Source organism: Hyposmocoma kahamanoa, unplaced genomic scaffold (genome assembly GCF_003589595.1).
Source record: "Hyposmocoma kahamanoa isolate Upper Pololo Valley unplaced genomic scaffold, ASM358959v1 99879, whole genome shotgun sequence".
In the NCBI taxonomy this organism is placed as follows: Eukaryota; Metazoa; Arthropoda; class Insecta; order Lepidoptera; family Cosmopterigidae; genus Hyposmocoma; species Hyposmocoma kahamanoa.
The window spans coordinates 1906883-1926752 of record NW_020656077.1 but is presented as its reverse complement, the minus strand read 5'-3'; the positions used below and the strand labels follow the sequence as shown (position 1 = coordinate 1926752).

At 37.0% G+C, this 19870-nt stretch overlaps 1 protein-coding gene across 1 annotated transcript; it reads left to right on the top strand.

The window, feature by feature from the left end:
• Positions 1 to 9099: 9099 nt before the first annotated feature.
• Positions 9100 to 19319, top strand: LOC113239356. Its single transcript, XM_026476328.1, has 7 exons — positions 9100 to 9199; positions 9275 to 9323; positions 12387 to 12895; positions 15789 to 15992; positions 16961 to 17060; positions 18824 to 19149; positions 19230 to 19319. The coding sequence occupies exons 2-6, from the start codon at positions 9290 to 9292 to the stop codon at positions 19132 to 19134; spliced, it is 1158 nt and encodes a 385-aa protein (XP_026332113.1). The 5' UTR covers positions 9100 to 9199; positions 9275 to 9289; the 3' UTR covers positions 19135 to 19149; positions 19230 to 19319.
• Positions 19320 to 19870: the final 551 nt, after the last annotated feature.

Below are 19870 nucleotides of genomic sequence, written 5' to 3'. Positions count from 1 at the left end.
TCTTTGTATTAATAATTATAACAAAGTAAAGGAGTAATTTCGCATAAAAATAATTGAATTTCAATTCAATATAATTCAATTCAATTCAATTTAAATACAGTGAATAGCGAGATCTATAGGTAACGAAATACTTTCATAGATGGCGTTACGGCTAAAAAGTCGCACATAGAAAAATTCGTGAGGTCCGCTGGTTCGTTCCGTGTCATAGTTGGTATATATAGCATCTGGCACGGTGAAGATGTCGGTTTGATTCCGGCCTGATGGAAGGATATTTTTCTGAGTGTTCGATCTTTGTATTAATAATTATAAGCTGGAAAAATACAATTTCGAAGGCTCATATTATGGTATACGTTTAGAAATATTTATTTTTTTAGCAAAAATAACGTACCACGGTAGCTCCAAATTCGCTTTTTCAGAGTGGGGAAACGACGGCACTTTCAAAAGGCAGTGAAAAGTTAGGCAATTTTCAACGCAAATAATTGGACGTAGCTTCATCGGTGCACCCAATTTATTCAGTTTCTTCGCGCGCGTGTCAGATTATTCTCCGAAATTTTATATTCATTGTTAATCTCTGTCTAAACTTGAAATATTTTACGTATTACGAGTAGGTACGTGTATTTACTATTTTGTGATAGTTTAATAAAACTATAAACTTGCCTCCAATAGGAGGCAAGATGCGTTATACAACTCCTGTCATATAATGTAGTGAACATTACCAAAGGGCAATGCTCATGGGATTCTGCCTGATATGGCGAAAATGTGTGTCCATCTCAAACTACGTCATCAAATTATCTTAGGTTCATTCAAAATAAAACTTTGAAATATGTTTTTTTTAATACGTAATAATCTCGATACAGAGTACTAAAAAAAACCGACCTCAACAGTACGTGGAATTACATCTATTTGCCAAGTTTTTTTGAAATCGGTTCCGGAAAGTGCGCAAACCAGGACTCATCCCCTAGTTCGCCACTATACGGAACTTGACACAGGAGATAATAAAAATCAGTTCTCACTACTTAAAATATATTGAGAGCGAAAAACGCCTTGAATTAGAGAATAGTAAAATAAAATCAACCATTAAAATAATTGCTACTTAAAATAAAATTTAGGCGCTATTTATAAAATGAATCTTCATGCGTGAACATCCACTCTTAGGGTCGTATTCCAGAACTCTACTCAATGCTCAAGTCAGGATTTGAGCAGACTTGAGTATGATTTCAAGCACTGGAAATACGACCCTAATGGCAAGGACTTGAGTATGATTCTAGTGCTTTGATTCATACTCAAGTCCTGACTTGAGATTGAGTAGACCCTTAGAGGTGGATGATTTTATTCAAAATTAAAAGGAATCCACTATGGAGGTAGGTACCCTCTTTCCAACAAAAAAAAAGAATAATGAAAATCGGTGCACAAATACTGGAGTTATCGCGTAACATAGATACAAAAAACATATAGTCGAATTGAGAGCCTCCTCCTTTTTTGAAGTCGGTTAAAAATATATTAAAGGCATTGTAAATATTTATTTTTAAAAACAACTTACATTTCGAACATTTTACTTTTAGTCTCGTTTACACTTGCCATGACCTCTATATCGTTGACACAATTTTGAACGATAAGTTAACTAAAAAGGTTAACAAAGAATTGAGAAACTTAAAAAGCTTGAACAGTAGCAAAATGTAGTAAGTAAATGCAAAGTATATGAAAATACGAATAAAACCCTGCATCTGAGATTGAGGGTCTTCAAACTTTCATTGGCTAGTCTAGGACTGTATGGAACTTGGGCATTGTCAGGCCCTTAAGGCGACATCAAAAGTTGGTAAATATACATTAAAAAAGCTACAAGCTATGACTCACAAACATGACTATGAGTCGGAAAGTCCCGATACGGTGGAAAACAGATAGTTATATTATTGCTTGTACGCGGGTAGGTTTCAAAACAAATATTCAAATGCGAGGTGACCTGAATGTGGAAAACATAAAAGAGTGATCAACGGTATACAAAACTATAATACACGGAGGGAATATTTGTGCACTTTTATGAGGTACACCCTGAGCAATTTCCACCGGAAGTAAAAAATGTTCAAAATTAAAACAAACAGGATGGCCGCCTTACAAATTTCAAAGTCTTCTATCACAGAGACTATTAGAGATAGGTAGGAGGTGCTGGAAGGAATGTCATAGAGGGTAACAGTGGTCAACTGCCTGTGCCAAAAAATTCACGAGTGCGAATTAAAAATAGCGGCAGAAGAAAAACTTGCTACGATCCAGCTGGCTCGCGGAGGTATTTAGGAGTCTTTAATCATAATTTGGGGTTCAAGACTTTTTTAACATTTTTTAATATACTATCTGCCATTCCTACAAGCGTATTTTTGGCTTTAAAATGGCTGCCGAAAAATACTTGCTCTGATTCGGCTAAAAATTGGCTTGTGGAAGCCTCTAGGAGTGCCGGAAAAAAAATTGTGGTCAAAATTGGTTTTTCGCTGTTTTCGAATATGGCCGCTACACAAGCGTATGATTCCTTTGAAAATTGGCACTGGGGAGAGGGGTGTCTCTAGAAGTACTTGATAACAATTTGTGATTGACATTAGTTTTTCGCCATTTTTCAATATGGCAATACAAGCGTTTTTTGGCAGCAGAAAAAAATTTTCTAATCCGACTGAAAATCGGTACGTCTTCAATCATAATAATTTGAGGTAAAAATTTTGTTTCAACCGCGTTTCGGTAAAGCTGCCGAATAAGTGTACTTTTTTCGATATAATTGGCTTTTGATAAACCTTGTTTTGTTCCGAAAAGATTTTTAGGATTGCCTGATAATAATATGCGATCAAAATATATACTTACATACGTAGTATATGGAGGCTCTATTACAAGTACAAGATCTGACAATTGTTAAAAATGCATACTATACACTTCCCGGTGTAGTGGAAATAAAATACAAAAAATTCAAAATTCATATCATCTTTATTTCACAGTTAAGCAATTCACACTTGAAATATTTAAACTCTACTGCTCAGTCGTAAGTAAGGCAGAGTCCCCTGAGAAGAATGAGTAAGAAACTCTTTTAAATATACATTTGAAGACATTTACAATATTTATTTAAAACATTAAATTGAGACTACCTGCATAAGCTAAACGGGTCACTAACACGAATTCTTGTCATCCAATGTAAAGTTTTTGTTTCACAGTAGTTTTAAACTTCGTAAATGGCAAATTTTGAATATCAACCGGTATCTTATTATAGATGCCCTTAAATGTGTCTTGAAAAGTGAAGACGACTGTCCAGAATAGTTACTTTATTTTTATTTCTCGTGTTAATGTTATGTCTGTCATTATTTTTAAGAAAAAAAGTTACTACTCTTCTTAACATAAATAACATTTTCGAAAATCTACTGTGACGCCAGTGTAAGAATGTTAATCTCTTTAAACTTATTTCCCAAAGATACTCTGGTGCCCAGATTGTAAATTGTCCTAACAGCACGTTTCTTCAGAACAAAGATTCTATTAATATCGGCGGCATTACCCCAAAGCGCGCAAAGGCGGTATGTCAATAAACTTTGAAAGTAGCTGAAGTAAACAAATGTAGCTGTTTCGACATCTGAAAGTTTTCGTATTTTTTTAATCGCGTACTTTGCAGAGCTGAGCCGTTTTGATAACTTACTTATATGTGGACCCCATTGCAATTTAGCGTCTAAAGTTATAACTAAAAGTACATCTGTATCTACAAGATTTAATTTTTCGTTTCTAACTAAAATGTTCGTGACTGTCTGTCTAACATTAGGTGATTCACACAATTTCACACAATTTGTTTTTTTTTCTCATTAACGAGCAGGTTATTATAAGTATAACTGCAAACCAATCAACTACTTTATATAGCATTGTTTGCATCGTCGTAGGAACATTGGTGCCATTTTAACTTTAAATAACAGGAAAGTATCGTAGGAAAGTATCATCAGCGAACTAATAACTGATGGCAATACCCAGAATACTTAGACCAGTACCGATATAAAAATGTTTTCTTCATAAATTGGCCCAAATCGAGAATCGAAATCGGAACATCCTCATTAAGCGCCCATAGTATTAACCGATGTGCCACCGAAGTGCATAAGCACACCCCGTAATTTGAGCCAGAGCACGTGCCGCAAGTCGAGCCCGAACCCGCCATTGGTGGGGCAAAGGGCTCGTATAAATTAAACTTGGAGGAACCTGTTAGGTAGGTAACTTTATATTATATCTATGCTTTTGTGTTACAAAACGGAACTTTCTGCAGGTGATCGTAAAGCATGACTACAGATATTTTTGCGTTTTTTTCATTATAATGTATAAATCACCAGCTCAAACAATGGTTGTTTTTTGTGACTACCTTGTTGAGAAAGAAATAGTACATGAATGCAATGGAACGCTGTAAGATGCATTAAACCATTGACATAAATGAAATGTCTGTATCATAGACCTTGGTATCGACATTAGGGGTATGTCTACTAACTCTGATCGCGTGATCGGTTGGTAGTGTAAACTGATAACCTTCAATGTGTACAACTCTGATCGCGATATCAGTTTCATCTACTATATGTATATAATGTTTTTTGTCGCATCCGATCGCGCGATCTGAGTTAACTAAGACACACATGCCGTCTTTTTCCGATATTACCAACAATGTCTATAGGTAGTAAAAAAAAAAAGAAAAAAAAAAGGTAGTAATGCCTGCTGCAAATATTAAATATAATTATTGCTACAAATATCGAACACAAAGAAAAATTTCTTCGAGCTAACAGGACTCGAGCTGTAATGCCAACTTTTTTTTATTATCCAAGAGATTCTGCTTACAGATACCCCGGCTCTGCGGGGGCACAGCCGGTTATGTGGAATTAATAATAATAATAATAATAACGCACACACTCAACATAGCCCCGCACTAGGGAAACCCTGTGTCGCGGGTGCCATGGACACACACATAGACAACCACAAATTACACCCAAACTCACGAGAGAAATAAATGTAGGCCATACACATATTTCTCCCGTCCTGGGAATCGAACCCAGGACCTCTGCATGGCAGTCCGGCATGGTAACCGTTCGGCCACGGAGGCAGTTAAAATTGGGCTGAACCCTGAAGGTTAGCAGCCCGACCGCATTCTCCGCTGCAGGTGGAGGTACGTACGGGTACGTAATCGCTCGCCCGTGCCTCCACCATCGGCTGGCCGCGCACGGTGCAGTCCTTCCTCGCGAAGGGAGGGAGACAACGGTCCCCCGACTACAAATGTTAAACTTGCCAAACACCAGACGAGACTTCCATCTTGCAGCGGATCTGTTGGTAGGCTCCGCCGCAACATCCTACACGCATCAGGAGGACAAGGTGGGCGGCAACGACACACCAACACGTCTCTTCCTCCGCGGCCCCACCGCCACTACATCTGCACCCTAAGCGGTACAACTCCGCCAGGGTCGTGGAGGACAGGACGAGCGGCAACGACACACCGACACATTTCTTCCCCAGCGACCCTCCTTCCCGCGTGCGTCCGAGCGGACCAAGACGAGCCGGCGCGGTACGCTCTCGTCCTCGGGCCAGCCTAGCTTCATCGGCCGGGCCGTGGGTTCCTTTTAGCTTCGCCGTTGGATGAAATCGACCACGGCTGCTGGCGCGCCCCCCCCATGACAAGACGGGAACATTCGGGGGTTGGGCTGTAATGCCAATCTAGGGCAACCGCTCTACCAACTGAGGTGTAGATCGAGTCAGCAAACCTAAACGAATTTCTCTGTGATTTTATTAGAAATTTTTGCTTTAACGACTACTAAATATACAATTACTACTACTCTGTAGGCTTTACGACCCGAAATGGGTCTTGACATCAGATACGAGTTGGTTTCAGCGCACCCTATCTAGTGCGATCCCCCAATTCTCTGCGTGTTGGGAGCGCAGGCCTTTCTCCACTTCGTCCCTCCATCGGAATTTGGGTCGACCAACCGGTCGTCGACCACTAGGACGTCCTATATAGGCCATTCACCGCCCTTTAAGCTGGCATCGCTCCGAGGTATCCGAGCCAACGGAGTCTTGCGGACTTGGTTTCTTCGATGATATTGGGCTCCGACTTGATGTCCTCCAGCTCCTGGTTTTTTGGATCCCCGAGCTACCATCTTCCCTTTGCGTTGGTCCCAAAATATAATACTACCTGAATATAATCAATCAAATACTCTTTATTGCACACAATAACAAAGTCACTGAGAAACAAAAAGGTACAATAGACGGCCTTATAGATAGAAGGCAATCTCTTTCAGCTAGCCTTTGGTTACTGGATAAACCTAAAGATAATTATTACACAAGGGCGCAATAAACGCTCAATATCAACTTGATACCTATAATATTGCAATGACGTAAATAAAAAAAATGCTTAAGTAAATAAAAAAAAATCAAAATGCAATACATACATATATTTACATAAATTATAACCGGAATTATAATTACACACGTCAAAAGTACTTTTGTCACATGACAGTCATAAAAGTAATAGGAATTACAGAAAATTATGTATATAATATGATATTATAAAACTCTCCTATTCAAGCATAAAAAGTTTGTATTATTTCTTTCGAAGAGTCTTCCAACCTGAAAAGTTGTCATTTACAGATATGACCTATTTCACTAAGGGTGCGATATGTTTGTGTCTTATTGCGTCTATATATTATGTTGCTAATTACATGATAAAAATTACAAATTAAATTATGTGTAATCGATAAGGTTTGTTAACGATGCTTAAATTGATGTTATACTCGATTTACACGTAATCGATCAATAACGCGGTCGGTGAAAATCATTCAATAGATGTAAAGAGATTTCGAGGCGTGGAAGTAAACAGTACAATATGATATAGTAATTAAGGTGGGCCACAGTTATAGTCGTACAGTTTCAAAATTCATTATAGAAATCATTGTATCTTCTGTAGTTCAGTAGTCGGTGTATACATGTTCACGTGTATATGAATAGTGTAGACTTAGCATAATGAACTTTATGGTCAATTGTGTAACGTACAAACTAGATACGAGCCAAAATCTTCCGTGGAATTCTTGCGAATGCGCGAGCATTCTCGAGCATGCCCGAGAATTCCGCGGAAGATTTTGGTTCCATTCCGTCAGGCGTTAATGTAAATTGAGCCTTAATTTTCTTACAACATAAGAGGCGTATGTTACATGTAAGTAGTGATCGGATAATCGAGTGCTTATTTACCTAAACCTCACTTTTATCTACATGAAATAACAATATATAATGCCTTTCTGAATAAAAATATATAAATCAATTTAGTCAATTCGAGGATCGAGTAATTATTATTATTTAATAAATAATAACAATAAATTCGTTACCAGTTTCAAGATACTCACCATGTGTGATTTTTCTTAAACGGATTTTCAAAAGCCATAGAGATTTTAGTACGAAAAACTAAGTACTTGATTGTAGTCTATATGAAGGAGCTGTTTAGGAGACAACTCGATAGCGTAAACCTAAAAAAACATAACACACTTGCACTTCTGCCGGGACGGAAATACAATCCGAATATACAAAAAAAATGGAAGAGTCTACGGGTCGTATTCCTGAACTCTACTCAATGCTCAAGTCAGGTCTTGAGTATGATTTCAAGCACAGGAAATTGCTGGAAACTGGAAATGGCAAAGACTTGAGTATGATTTCTAGTGTTTTAAATTATACTCAAGTCCTGATTTGAGCATTAAGTAGAGTTCTAGAATACAATCCTTAATCACGTAAGTTTGGAAGTGTTTAAATGCTAATTTAAACTCTTCAAAACTTTTGTTATTTTGCCAGTGCACCGGAGACGCCATGTTCGAAAGAGAATGGTTTGATTTTTTGCATTTAAAACTGTACATTCATTTGTTTTCGATCACTTTTGCCCAAAAGTAGTGATACATCAAAGCGAATATGACGGCAATGATTTGATGCAGCTCTTAAAGCACATAAAGGCTACAACTGTGCAGTTTAGTCGGAACTGCCTCAGTGGCCGAACGGTTACCATGCCGGACTGCCACACAGAGGTCCCAGGTTCGATTCCCGGGCCGGGAGAAATGTTTGTATGGCTTACATTTATTTCTCTCGTGAGTTTGGGTGTAATTTGTGGTTGTCTACGTGTGTGTCCATGGCACCCGCGATACAGGGTTTCCCTAGTGCGGGGCTATGTTGAGTGTGTGCGTGTGTGTGCGTTAACTAATGGTTGTACAAAATAGTTATAGTTCCGGGTTAGAAGTTGCAGGACTTGTGCAGCTGTATTAGGCCTGCAGAACACACCCTAACGTTTATATCTATCACTTTAGGAAGTGCTCAAATGGGATCTAATGTCATTAAGCAGAAATGTTGTTGGTACCCAAGCGTCACAAATATCGTTTTTGTAACTTCGTAAGCACCTCTTGTGTCGAGCAGGCGTGTAGTTAACTCGGAGGTGATCTCTTGAAAATTTCATTATTATTCTTACTATCTACGGTAGAATGAGAATTTTTTGGAAGAGTTAAAAGGAGCCGAATGCCAAATCAATCATTTGTTCCGTTCTGTAATGCGTTGTTCCATTTGGTACCCATATTATGAAATGAAACGTTCCTTACCCTGTTTCGCATCAACGAGCGAAGAACTAATTATTCTTATGCACCAAAAAAAAAACATATTGACTGCTATAATTTTGGACTACAGTGCATGAAATGCTTGTAAAAATCTGTAATTGACATCATGTAGAGTTGTTAAAACATTCAAACACGCGTACTTTTAACTAACGTGTAGTTTCTCGAATTCCCATTTTGTAATTATTGCAAAACTATAAAAAGCCTTTAATTTAAATGAAATCACCGAACTAAACCAACGTTTTCTGTACAACGTTTCATGTTGACTTAAAAATAATACAGGAATGCAACAATGTATGTAATAACAAATAATAAGAAAAAAAACTATGAAACTATTTTGTATATTTGTATTGCGTACTTTCTTGTATGAAATTTACACAGCCTGTACAGTCCTGACAGTGTGGCTACAGCGTAGAGCAGCTCTATAGAAATCCAATGTCCGCACTCTCCCGGCTGTATGATCCATTCACTATAAATACAGGAGCTGGTGGTCTAAGTGCACATTGCTTCACAGACCACCGAGGCAGAGGGGCCTTTTAGACCTTAGTGACCTAAACCATATTTCATACGTTTTGTGAAAGTACTGGCAGGTTAGATATTCAGACACTTTTTTTCATCGCTTCATAACATTTAATTTTCTAAAGTGCTAATTGGTGTGTTTTCAGTTCGACTGAACGAAAATGACGACTTTCCGGACCGTACTTTTTTGCATAGGTGAGATTTTTTAGATCATCAATTTATTATTCACATATTTTATGAAGTTGAAGAAGAAGATAAGACTTTTTTACAATTTCTGTTTGCATAATTAATTCAATAACTTTTTTTGAAGGTGAACGTTTTATTTTCACGTAAAATCAGAGCATAATTCTTAAACTTAAGTAGTTTCGTTTCTATGACAATTATTAGTGTTGACGTTATGGTACATATATTGTGTCACAAGGGCGGTAAGTAGGCAATTACGAACAGGGGGATGTATTGGCCCGGACGTTTGTAATTGCATTTTCGCCCGTGTGGCATGTACTTTTTTGGACGTTGAGAAAAGGAAAATTACTTTTTATATTTTATTCATACAATATTTTAAAACTTAAGCGTCTCGCCAGTAAATCTTTACATAAAGCATAACATTTTATTGAGCATCATACTTTTACTTTATATTATATATGAATAAAACGTAATATACTTTAGGAATAAAAATTATAAATGAAATATAGCTTTTATAAATGAAATAAAAACATACACTACTACAATTTGGAGTCTGCGCGAATTTGGCGCCTAACCTACTTCGAGGCTCCCGCGGTACGAGCTTAGAGTAGAAACAAAACAAAAATCCCATTACAGCCCTAGGCAGTATGATAAAAATATTACCTAATTTTGCTGAACGTTATATTACTTCTTACGAGCACGTGTGATGAAAAATCATGTTACGTTCGCGAGAAATAACGTTTTTGGTTTTCCATGACAATTTCCGATGAACCGCTTAAAATTTATTATAATAGGAACCAACTTTGTTATTTTTGTATTTTTAGTAACATTAGATTATCCTGAAAAAAATATTCCATTTTGCTTGCTTAAAATAAATGAAATAATATAAAATAAGTACTGACACAACAACATCAAAAATTTCAACAGCCCTTAAACAATTCTTTCAAATATCAACGGTAACTATATTATTACCACATCAATCTCGTTGGAATAACAGATATTTCTGTAAAGTATAAATTACCAAGTAAGTACATCAATCAAAGGTAAAAAGTTCGTTTGGTAGACTCTTTATTTTTTTTTTATAATACCAAGTGACGGTAAGAACAAGTTGTGCGCCTGGTGGTAAGCGACACGCCTATTCATAGCAATTGCAGTATTTTTCGGAGCTTTAAATCGCAAAGATCTAAGAAGCACTACCATTGCGCTCGTCACCACGATAAATATACCACGTGAATGTAATTTCACCAGCACTTAAAACCCGGAACGCAGTAATGCTTCCATTGCCGGCTGTTGGCTTGGCGGCAGAAATAGATAATATCTGGACGAACTCTTCACAAAGAGCTCTGATATTATATATCTAGGATTGGGCATTTAAACGAAAAGCACTATGAAAAGTTTGCTTTTTAAAATAAACATTTAAGCACGCTTTTCAATTTAAGCGTTAGCGTTGGTCAGTTCAATATTCAACATTTTCATAATTTATAACGTGCCTATATTTCAAGTCCCGCCATCTATGTTTCCTAAATAAATGAATTCGTCAAAAAATTCCTAAATAAATGAATTCGTCAATTCTTTAAAGTAATACGTTTACAAATAGAAATAGTACTCGTGTTTTACAAATAAACTCACTTATCTTAAAACTTCTTCCTTTTGGCTATCAACATAACGTTACAAGTTTTTCAACACAAAAATCTATGCGCTTAAACATTTTTCTAAACTATTTTGTAAGCTTCAAACTAAAAAGAGTTTAGTTGAGAAGCCTTTTTATAAGCACGCTTTTTTTTAAAAGTACAACTCTCACCATCTCATCAAGTATAAAAAAGTACAGATCTCAGATACCATATCCGAGACAATCTATATAATAAATAATTAATACTCATTCAATTGTAGTTTCAATTATTGGTTTATGGTAGAACTTTTTTATACCATACAGTTTATTCGTAAGGATAAATGGGTAATCGTTTATTCTAGATATCACTAGTCTACAACATTACAGGACGCTTTATGGCATTTTGTTCCAAGTTGAAAACAGAACGTTGGTAGATATGTAGGTACATTGAAGAGTTTTTTAAAATGAATTCTAGTAGGTAATAAAATATAATATCTAGTGTCGGTAGACTAAAGCCTTAACTACAGCACGTAAGTCAAAAGCCATTCATTTAAAATAATACATCTACCGACTAAAAAACACAAGTCAAATTAATTTGTTTGTTACTTCATTAATTTGCAACTTAGATTCTAGGGGCGTCTTTTTAAATTTATCTTTCTCTTCACATCTTCCAATATGATAAACAATACAAAAATATTTAATTATATTTTTTTTAAATTAAGCGCTTTTTTTACTTATGTGCTTTAGTCCGCCGACTCTTGACAGGTAGGTAACGCGTAACATGGAAGACCTCGCAATAAATTATTAAATTAGTCTAGCTTTTTTTCAATACACAGTTGTGTGCTCTCGCGTAGTTTCTATACATAGTAATTTCATACATAAAACTTTCTACATTAATTACTATTACAGGAAAACTACGACAAAGAGAACAGAATCGGCTTAAAAAGTAAAGTTAAATTAATGTCAAAGTAATTCTATTTTCAACACCAGCAACTGGTAATATTTACTTTATTAAACCGTTAGTAAACACATTTCACATATCACAGTAGGTATTAAGCGATGGATTGAAATTAACTTATTGAAGTATGAAGTATTTATTAAAACGTAAGAACTGACAACATTATTCCGAGGCGGATGCCCTCTCAACACGCAATGCATATCCATGTCTCAAGTTTCCGCAAACGCATGAATTAACATTAGATAACAAGTTTCCATTAACAAATTTAGTGCAACGTTTAGGTAATTATTGCGTTAGATAATGGTGTTAGCTTATACTGTTAATTTCATACGTAAACTCCTATATTGCGTAGAGGAAGTGGCGTGAATGGCCGCGAGGTAACAAATGGAAAGACTCGCCAAATATTCAAAATATGTAACATTAACAACTAACAATTACCTTTACTTAAGCTTATTATTTCAACATGTACCTGCACATCAATGGTTTTATTTTATATACCTTATTACAGGCACACTAGCTCTAGCGAGCGCCGCTCCAACACCAGCTGCAAGGGCGAGCTCACCGCAACATTCTGAATACGAATATGATTATGAGGGCGCAGCTCAACAATCGAATCAAGCACAAGAGCCACTTGAATCCGCTAGCCATTATGACGCTTACATCCATGATGTACAAAGCGCGGCTAGCGGAGGCGACTCTAAGAAAGGTTACAGTAGAGGCAGTGGTTTGAGAACCATTGCAGTGGGCTCCGCAAATCAAGCTAAGACAGCGCTTGGAAACCAGGCCGCTGCAGCGTACCAAGCTGCTTATGTGGCAAAGAATACCTTAGCGCAATCGGCAGCTCAAGCCAGTGCCACAGCTCAGGCTGCGCTAGCTGGCAAGCAAGTTATCCTTTCCGGATTGGAGCAGCAAGTTAGAGATGCGAAAGTCGCACTGCAGGGAGAAGAGATGCAGTTGCAACAGGCTAAGAGATCTGCCCAGGCAGCAGCGCAGGCGGCCCAGCAAGCTATGCATCAGGTGCGTTATATTCAAATCCAATAGCTCTATTTTAAAGCTTCATACAATTCCAAACGTAAATTTATTACTACTACTAACTCAGCTCTGGCGAATCGGTTCTATAGAGACTAATGAGTTATATAGAAAGGTATAGTATATAACTTCATTACTGCTTTGCGGCGACTATTGATATCTTATAATTATTTTCGAAAATTGTACATTTCCATTGAAGGTTGAATTCGCTATGCAATATGGCAATGAACCACGGAGCTGATAAGCTCAATATTAACGTCAGAAATATAGTTTCAATTTTTTATAACTTCAATTTCAGTTCAACGACGTTAAAAAAGTCTTTAAAAACACTGTTACTCCGAGGTAGATTAAAAAAAAACTGTAAGTAAAGTTGGTGACAATGTCCATTGCGTAAAATAGCCAACCGGTCTAAATGAGATCGGCGAAAATTCACAAAACAAATAAAACGGTACTGGTAAGATACCGTGAGCTAGATAATTATATTTTACGTAAGTGTCGCTACCGCTGCTCTTATAATTTCCAATAGCTCTAGACTTAGTTTTTTAAAATAAAATTGATCGCGTTTTGTATTTTCTTGGCTTTTTTCTAATAAATTGCAAGTGCCTACCTAAGTTATATGGGTAACCGTACCATGCGCAAGAGAACGAAATGAATTTATTATTATATATTATGTGAATCGAACAACTAAATAACAGGTCGTGGCACATAGGTATACACTTATGTACAACGTGAATAGTTGCGTGCGAATAGCTTTACTACTATGTTCAGGGTATTTAATAGTTGACGGCGAACCTATGCTTCTATGGAAAACCACCTGTAAAAACCTCGAAATTGGTACTTACTTGAAACTTTTCTAACATCCCGTGTAGGTTCCCATAAAATAAAAAATCTTTTTTTGTTGTGTTATGTATCAATATCATAATATTAAATATGTAAAGGTACCTTACCTACCTACCTACTTATCTAAATAGACCTAAATTTAAATCAAAGTTGCTAAAAAACCGCTACGACGTGACAAACGATTTATAACGCAGTTCCATAAGTAATAGTTACAGTTTCTGATTTAGTAAAGTAATCGATTTGCACCACTCAATGGTATGTAGTAACTTGACTACAAATGATTTGAAAACGCTACAGTCGGCCGTATATTGCGAAATTATCTTGGGAAAGATAATAACAAATGGGCTTTAATATAGATTACGATTGTTTGAAACGAAGAAAACACAATTCATATTTGTACTTAAATTTAATAAATAATATTTACGATATTAGCTACAGGTTATATATACATTACTGCCACTGAATCGTTGGGTACAAAGGAGACATCAAAGTATCTAAGTATTAAGAATAGGTACGCATACATAATTAACTATTGTTTTAAAGTATTTTTCCGTCTGCAAAAATACCTTTCAGTTAATCAAATCGTGCGCATGTTTAGTGCTTTTACTTAATTACTTCACCGTTAATTAATGAAACGCCTACCGTTTCAAAATTATGAAACTTGACATTCAAGGTTGAGTTACAATTTAATGCTTTGTTACTTGTTAATCGATTGACATAATTCGCTACTTTTGGTAGGTTTTAAATTTTGAATGTTTTTTTCACAATTAATTTTAAAATTTTCGTAATCATTTTACGACAAAACAATATTTTCGATACTGTCAACGGCGTCAGTCGTGAGAAAACATAAGGATAGGCAACTTTTTTTACTAAACTGGCAGTAACAAGAAGGTGCAGTCATATTTTGGGATATACATGTGGCAGTGATAAAGCGTTTTTACTTTTCGCGTATTCTGTGCGATAGCGGCGGCAAATTGTTAAAATGACATAAAAAATTATTACCAAATTAAAATTTTATTTCAGGCTTAAGTTCGTCACTTTCATAAACATTTAACGTATCTCAAAATACAACTAAAATATCCTTTATACGCCGTACTCTTGTATGGTCATATGTTAAAAGTATTTTTATCACTTGAAAGTCATAAAAATAATAGGAACTAAATAAATAAAATTATGCTATGTGAAATTTTATAACTCTGCAATTTAATAATCTCCTATTATAACTACTTTGTTCGTAAAAACTTCAAACCTCTCTCCTGAAAAGTTATCATTTCGTAGTCAAATGGTAAAACGGAACCCTTTGGTTTCTAAAGGTAGGATTGAGTACATTCCAAGTAAACGTCAATGACACGTAATTCAGACAATTTTAGTGTCCTACTTAGAATAACAGTCAAAGTAGAACACAAAAACGACCACTGGAAATCAGTTCAATTTTCTTCGTTGAAAAAGTAACACAAACTATACTGTTACGATGTTACATCACGGCTGCCTGCGCTAGGAACAATTGAAAATAGCTTTGTTTATTGGCCTACGTATGTCGGTACACCTACGGCAATGCCAAAGCTAATGTACGTGCATCATGCATTAAGTTTGTTTATTCGTCTAAAAGTTACCTATGTTAACTTTTAAAGTACCTACTGAAGACGGTTTACAACGAATTAGGTAAGTATTGTTTAATGAGTTAAGACTCATTAAACTATACCTACCTAATTCGTTGTGAAATCATATAAGTATGTGAAAGATGCCTTGCGAGACTATTAATGAATGTTTTTTTTAACTTGAAATATGCATGTGTATGTACTTGCCTTTATTGCAAAGCGAGTTCTGTTTCTGAAGCGACACAGAAATACCAATAAATTGGTAACTTGACATTAGCTAAGTGGATAATCCTAAAATGAAAGCAAAATTACGTAAATAAACACTCGGTTCGACTCGACTGCACTTTTAGCTGCGTATTATCAATTGCCCACGTTATGAATCGCTAGCGATGGTAGTGTTGAGAGTAACTCGTTCATTTATTAAGATGTTTTTTTGTTAACAGGTCAACGTGATCCAAGCGGCGCTGAATGCTGCACAGGCTACGTCGGAAAACGCAAACGAGGCCGCGTCACAGGCGGCGGGTGAGTTGGGAGCACAAACCGCTATGGTCGGCGCTGCTCGCCAGAGGCTACACACTCTTCAAGAACAGCTTCACGGTGTTAGGATCGACTTCGAAGCCACTCAGACTGCCGCTAGAAAGGCTCAGGTACGGAGTTTAGAAGTGTGATTGAGGTACTCTACGATACCTCTTCAATCACTCGACCGATAATTCAATCGATAGCCACGAATCTACCCTTCGAAAGTCACGTCCAAACAACTAAAACCATGTCTTTTCTACTTCATAATAGTATGATTGATGCCCCGTTCGCCGACAAAGATTCCCTATTTGCCTGTACCTTTCAACTTCAACATTTCGTTCATACTAAACGTGTGCTTTATATGGGGTTATAGTCAGCAGATTTATGCTTAAGGCATGCTGCTTATAATGTACTAACAAGTGGGACCCAGCCCTTAACTTATGAGCTAGGTAGCATTATTTACTTAATGTATCTAGGCACCCACATACGTACCACAGATTCGCTAGGGTCTCATTGAGAAGCGTGATCAAACTATTTAATCCTCCCACTGTTGGGTATGGGTCTCCTCCCAGGGCAAGGTTTAGTAGTCAGCCACCCTAGCTCAATGCGGGTTGGGGACTTCACACGTTTTCCGAGGGTTGTTAACCCTCTTCGCCATGCAGGTTTCATCACGATATTTTTCATCGTTCATAGTAAATGTCAAATTACATTTCGCCTATAATTTCCGAGAAACTCAGAGGTACGAGCCCGGATTCGAACCCAGGGCCTCTGCTTGAGAGGTGGTATGTTAATAATAATAATAACGCACACACCCAACATAGCCCCGCACTAGGGAAACCCTGTGTCGCGGGTGCCATGGACTCACACATAGACAACCACAAATTACACCCAAACTCACGAGAGAATTAAACGTAGGCCATACAAATATTTCTCCCGACCCGGGAATCGAACCTGGAGCCTCAGCGTGGCAGTACGGCATGGCAGTCGTTCGGATACGGAGGCAGTGTGTCAAACCATACGGTTTTTTTATTACGGCATTGAGAATATAAGATCACAAAAAGACCACGTGGGATCAAAATATTTCTTATTCGCGCAGGCGGCCGCACAACAGGCGCAAGCGAATGCAGCGGCGGCGGCGGCCAAAGCCGCGGCAGCGGGTCTCGGCGGTAACCAGCATCACGATACCTCGCATGAAGGTACGAGCGTTGAGGAGTACAAGGCAGCGCCCGTGCAGGCACCTGAAAACAACCAACAGGATTACTACTCGCATCAGTCGAACTATCAACACTAGTAGCAAATATGTAGGTCTTAGGTTAGCCCTCTGAGGTTTCTACACGAACAACCAGCGACATCAAGTAAAGTAATTATATACTTTTAAAGTATGTAATTACTTTGCTGGAGAGGAGAGTAGATGATTTTATGTATAAAGAAACCTCAGGGTCCATTAATGTTACCGTTGGAATAGGACACAGCAATAATTTATTTCGCAGTTGTTTGTTTTTTTTATTTATATTTGCTTCTTAATATGTTTTCTCCACCTCCTGTTCCAATCGTATAACACTAGGTTATCTAGCAAAAAAATGTTTCCATCATTTGTAAATAGGAAAAATCGTATCTAATCTAAATAGTCGATTGTTTTCAGATTCGAGTTTTTTGAGTTGATTTTAATGTGATTTTGTACATTTTTATACTATTTTTATAAAAATCTATATAGTATTATATATATACTTAGTGCTGTGGTTTCGCAGTAACTTCCAGTTTTGTTTTGTTTTGACAATAATGTAATAAAATAGAGGACATAAGTACAACTACAAAGGGAAAGAAAAAGTCATACCGCTAGTATACTAACCCATATTAAGTGCGATGTCTCAAGGAAGCCAATAGTGCTGATGATGTTCATCGGCAAGAACCGCAAACAGGAGTGTTATTTAAAAATAAAATCTATGTTGTTATATTTATGTTATTTCAATAGATTTGACTTGACAATGTGACATATACACATGACTCTTTCTTTATTTGACTGTATCTTTTCTGACTTGCCATCGACATCTCACTTAATTTACTTAACGACACAAAACTTAACGACTTGACTAACCCTAACTTTTGGTTGTAAGTTACCAAATTACCTAGCAATACTCTAATGTTCAGTACCGTAGACGATGGTATAATGGATGATAGTATCCGTAATAGTTTGCTTATATTAAAATTGATTTTGATTTGGGATTCAGGGATTCAGGATTTGAGTATGGTTTAAAGCACTCGAAATCTTTCTCAAGTCCCTGCCATTAGGGTCGTATTTCCAGTGTTTGAAATCATACTCAGATCCTGACTTGAGCATTGAGTAGAGTTCTGGAATACGGAACTTAGTACGTAAACGTAACTGTATTGCATAGACGAAACATTAAAGCATGAAACAAACATAGAGGGTGCAGGGTGGTCGGGTCCGCGGGCAACGTCTAATTCCGTGTATTTTATAGACGACAACACACCGAGCGCGTGCACCTGTGTGTTTCACGCTTAACTTTTAGGGCGTCTTCAAACTACACGCTTGTAAGAAGCGCTGCAGTGGCGCGTCTGTGGTCACTACTAATTTTCATACAATATCTAGTCTTCAAAAGCGGCGCGCGCGTGACGCGACTGTGGTGCTGCATCTGCGGTTCTAAATATTGTATGAAACTTAGCAGTGCTCAGCTTCTTTGAGCGTCAAATTTGAAGGCGCCCTTATATTGAATTAATAACGCTTACGTTATAAACATTGATTTAAAAAAACACCGCTACTAGAGAGCACTATGAATCATACATAAGGCATTCAAGTAATAATGTAATCTACCATATTCATCTCAAAATGCAACAACATTTATCATGCTTTGACCGTAACAAATAATCGACGCACATGGCGTCTTCTCGCGAAACGACGAATCTATATGATTCGTAAAGCGAGTTGTTTACCTTCTTTCAGAGTCCGGTTCCGCTCAGCATCACCCACAGACCAGCGCACAGAGAACCCTACCCAATCCAAAACATCAAGACATTCTCATCAAGCCATTCCATAACGCACCAAAACCATTAGCATTCAACCTGTCGTCACGTTTAAAATCACTTCACAAGCCGAATAACTCCGTCGAGTTACAAATCCAACCTATCCATACACATGTCCAACAAAGTAATAACGTACTAGCCCATGTTAAGCCTATTAAGCTAGTCGCAATAGATTCATTTGAAAAAGCATACCCAGATAGTCATATTGATTTTAAAGGGTTTCGGCGGTAATGTATTCAATTAGAGGTAGGTATTCTGCTTTTTGTAATGACCAACTGGCTTTGAATTTTTTCATAAATATGATGGAGTAATCGTGTGGTCAACAGAAGCCGTAGAGGAAAAGCCGCGCCACGAGCAGGATGTGGAAGAAGAAGAAGAGGACTGCGAGGAGTAATTTTCACTTCCTAGCTGCCTAGGTTCATTATTTGCCATCGTTTTGTAATTTGTAAGCTTTTAGAAATAAAGGTTAATGTTTAAATCTACTACCGTGCCATTATTAACCGGCTTCAAAAAAGGAGGAGGTTTTCGATCGACAATTTTTTTAGGGTTATGTATTTTACAACATTTGTAAAATGATTGCGATGATTTTTTTTTGTAAAAAGGGGATATCCCACTAATGCTCCCATTCAAATTTGAAGAAAATATTCCACCTCTAAGAGAGGCAAATTAGGGGATGAGTCCGGTTTATTGGATCATCCAATCATCCATTTTCCGTTAACAGATTTCAATAAAACTTGGCAAATAGACGTGATTTCAAATACTTTTGAGGACGGTTTTCTTTAATAAAAAAGGTATATTATATATATTTTATTTTAATAATACTTAAATACTTTTAATAAAATCTTAATAAGACAAGAAATATAATTTAGATAGAAGGAAATTGTACGTACCTACTGTAATGAATTCAGTGCTGTTTCAGTGCTGGATTTTTTAGATTTAAGTTTTTTTTCTATAATATCAAGCGACG

Bases quoted from the DNA above. Each gene is read 5' to 3' on its own strand.
- LOC113239356 (XM_026476328.1), top strand. From the start codon at position 9,290: ATGACGACTTTCCGGACCGTACTTTTTTGCATAG. The intron at 9,324-12,386 runs GTGAGATTTTTT...ACCTTATTACAG, and splicing joins GACCGTACTTTTTTGCATAG to GCACACTAGCTCTAGCGAGC. The intron at 12,896-15,788 runs GTGCGTTATATT...TTTTGTTAACAG, and splicing joins CCCAGCAAGCTATGCATCAG to GTCAACGTGATCCAAGCGGC.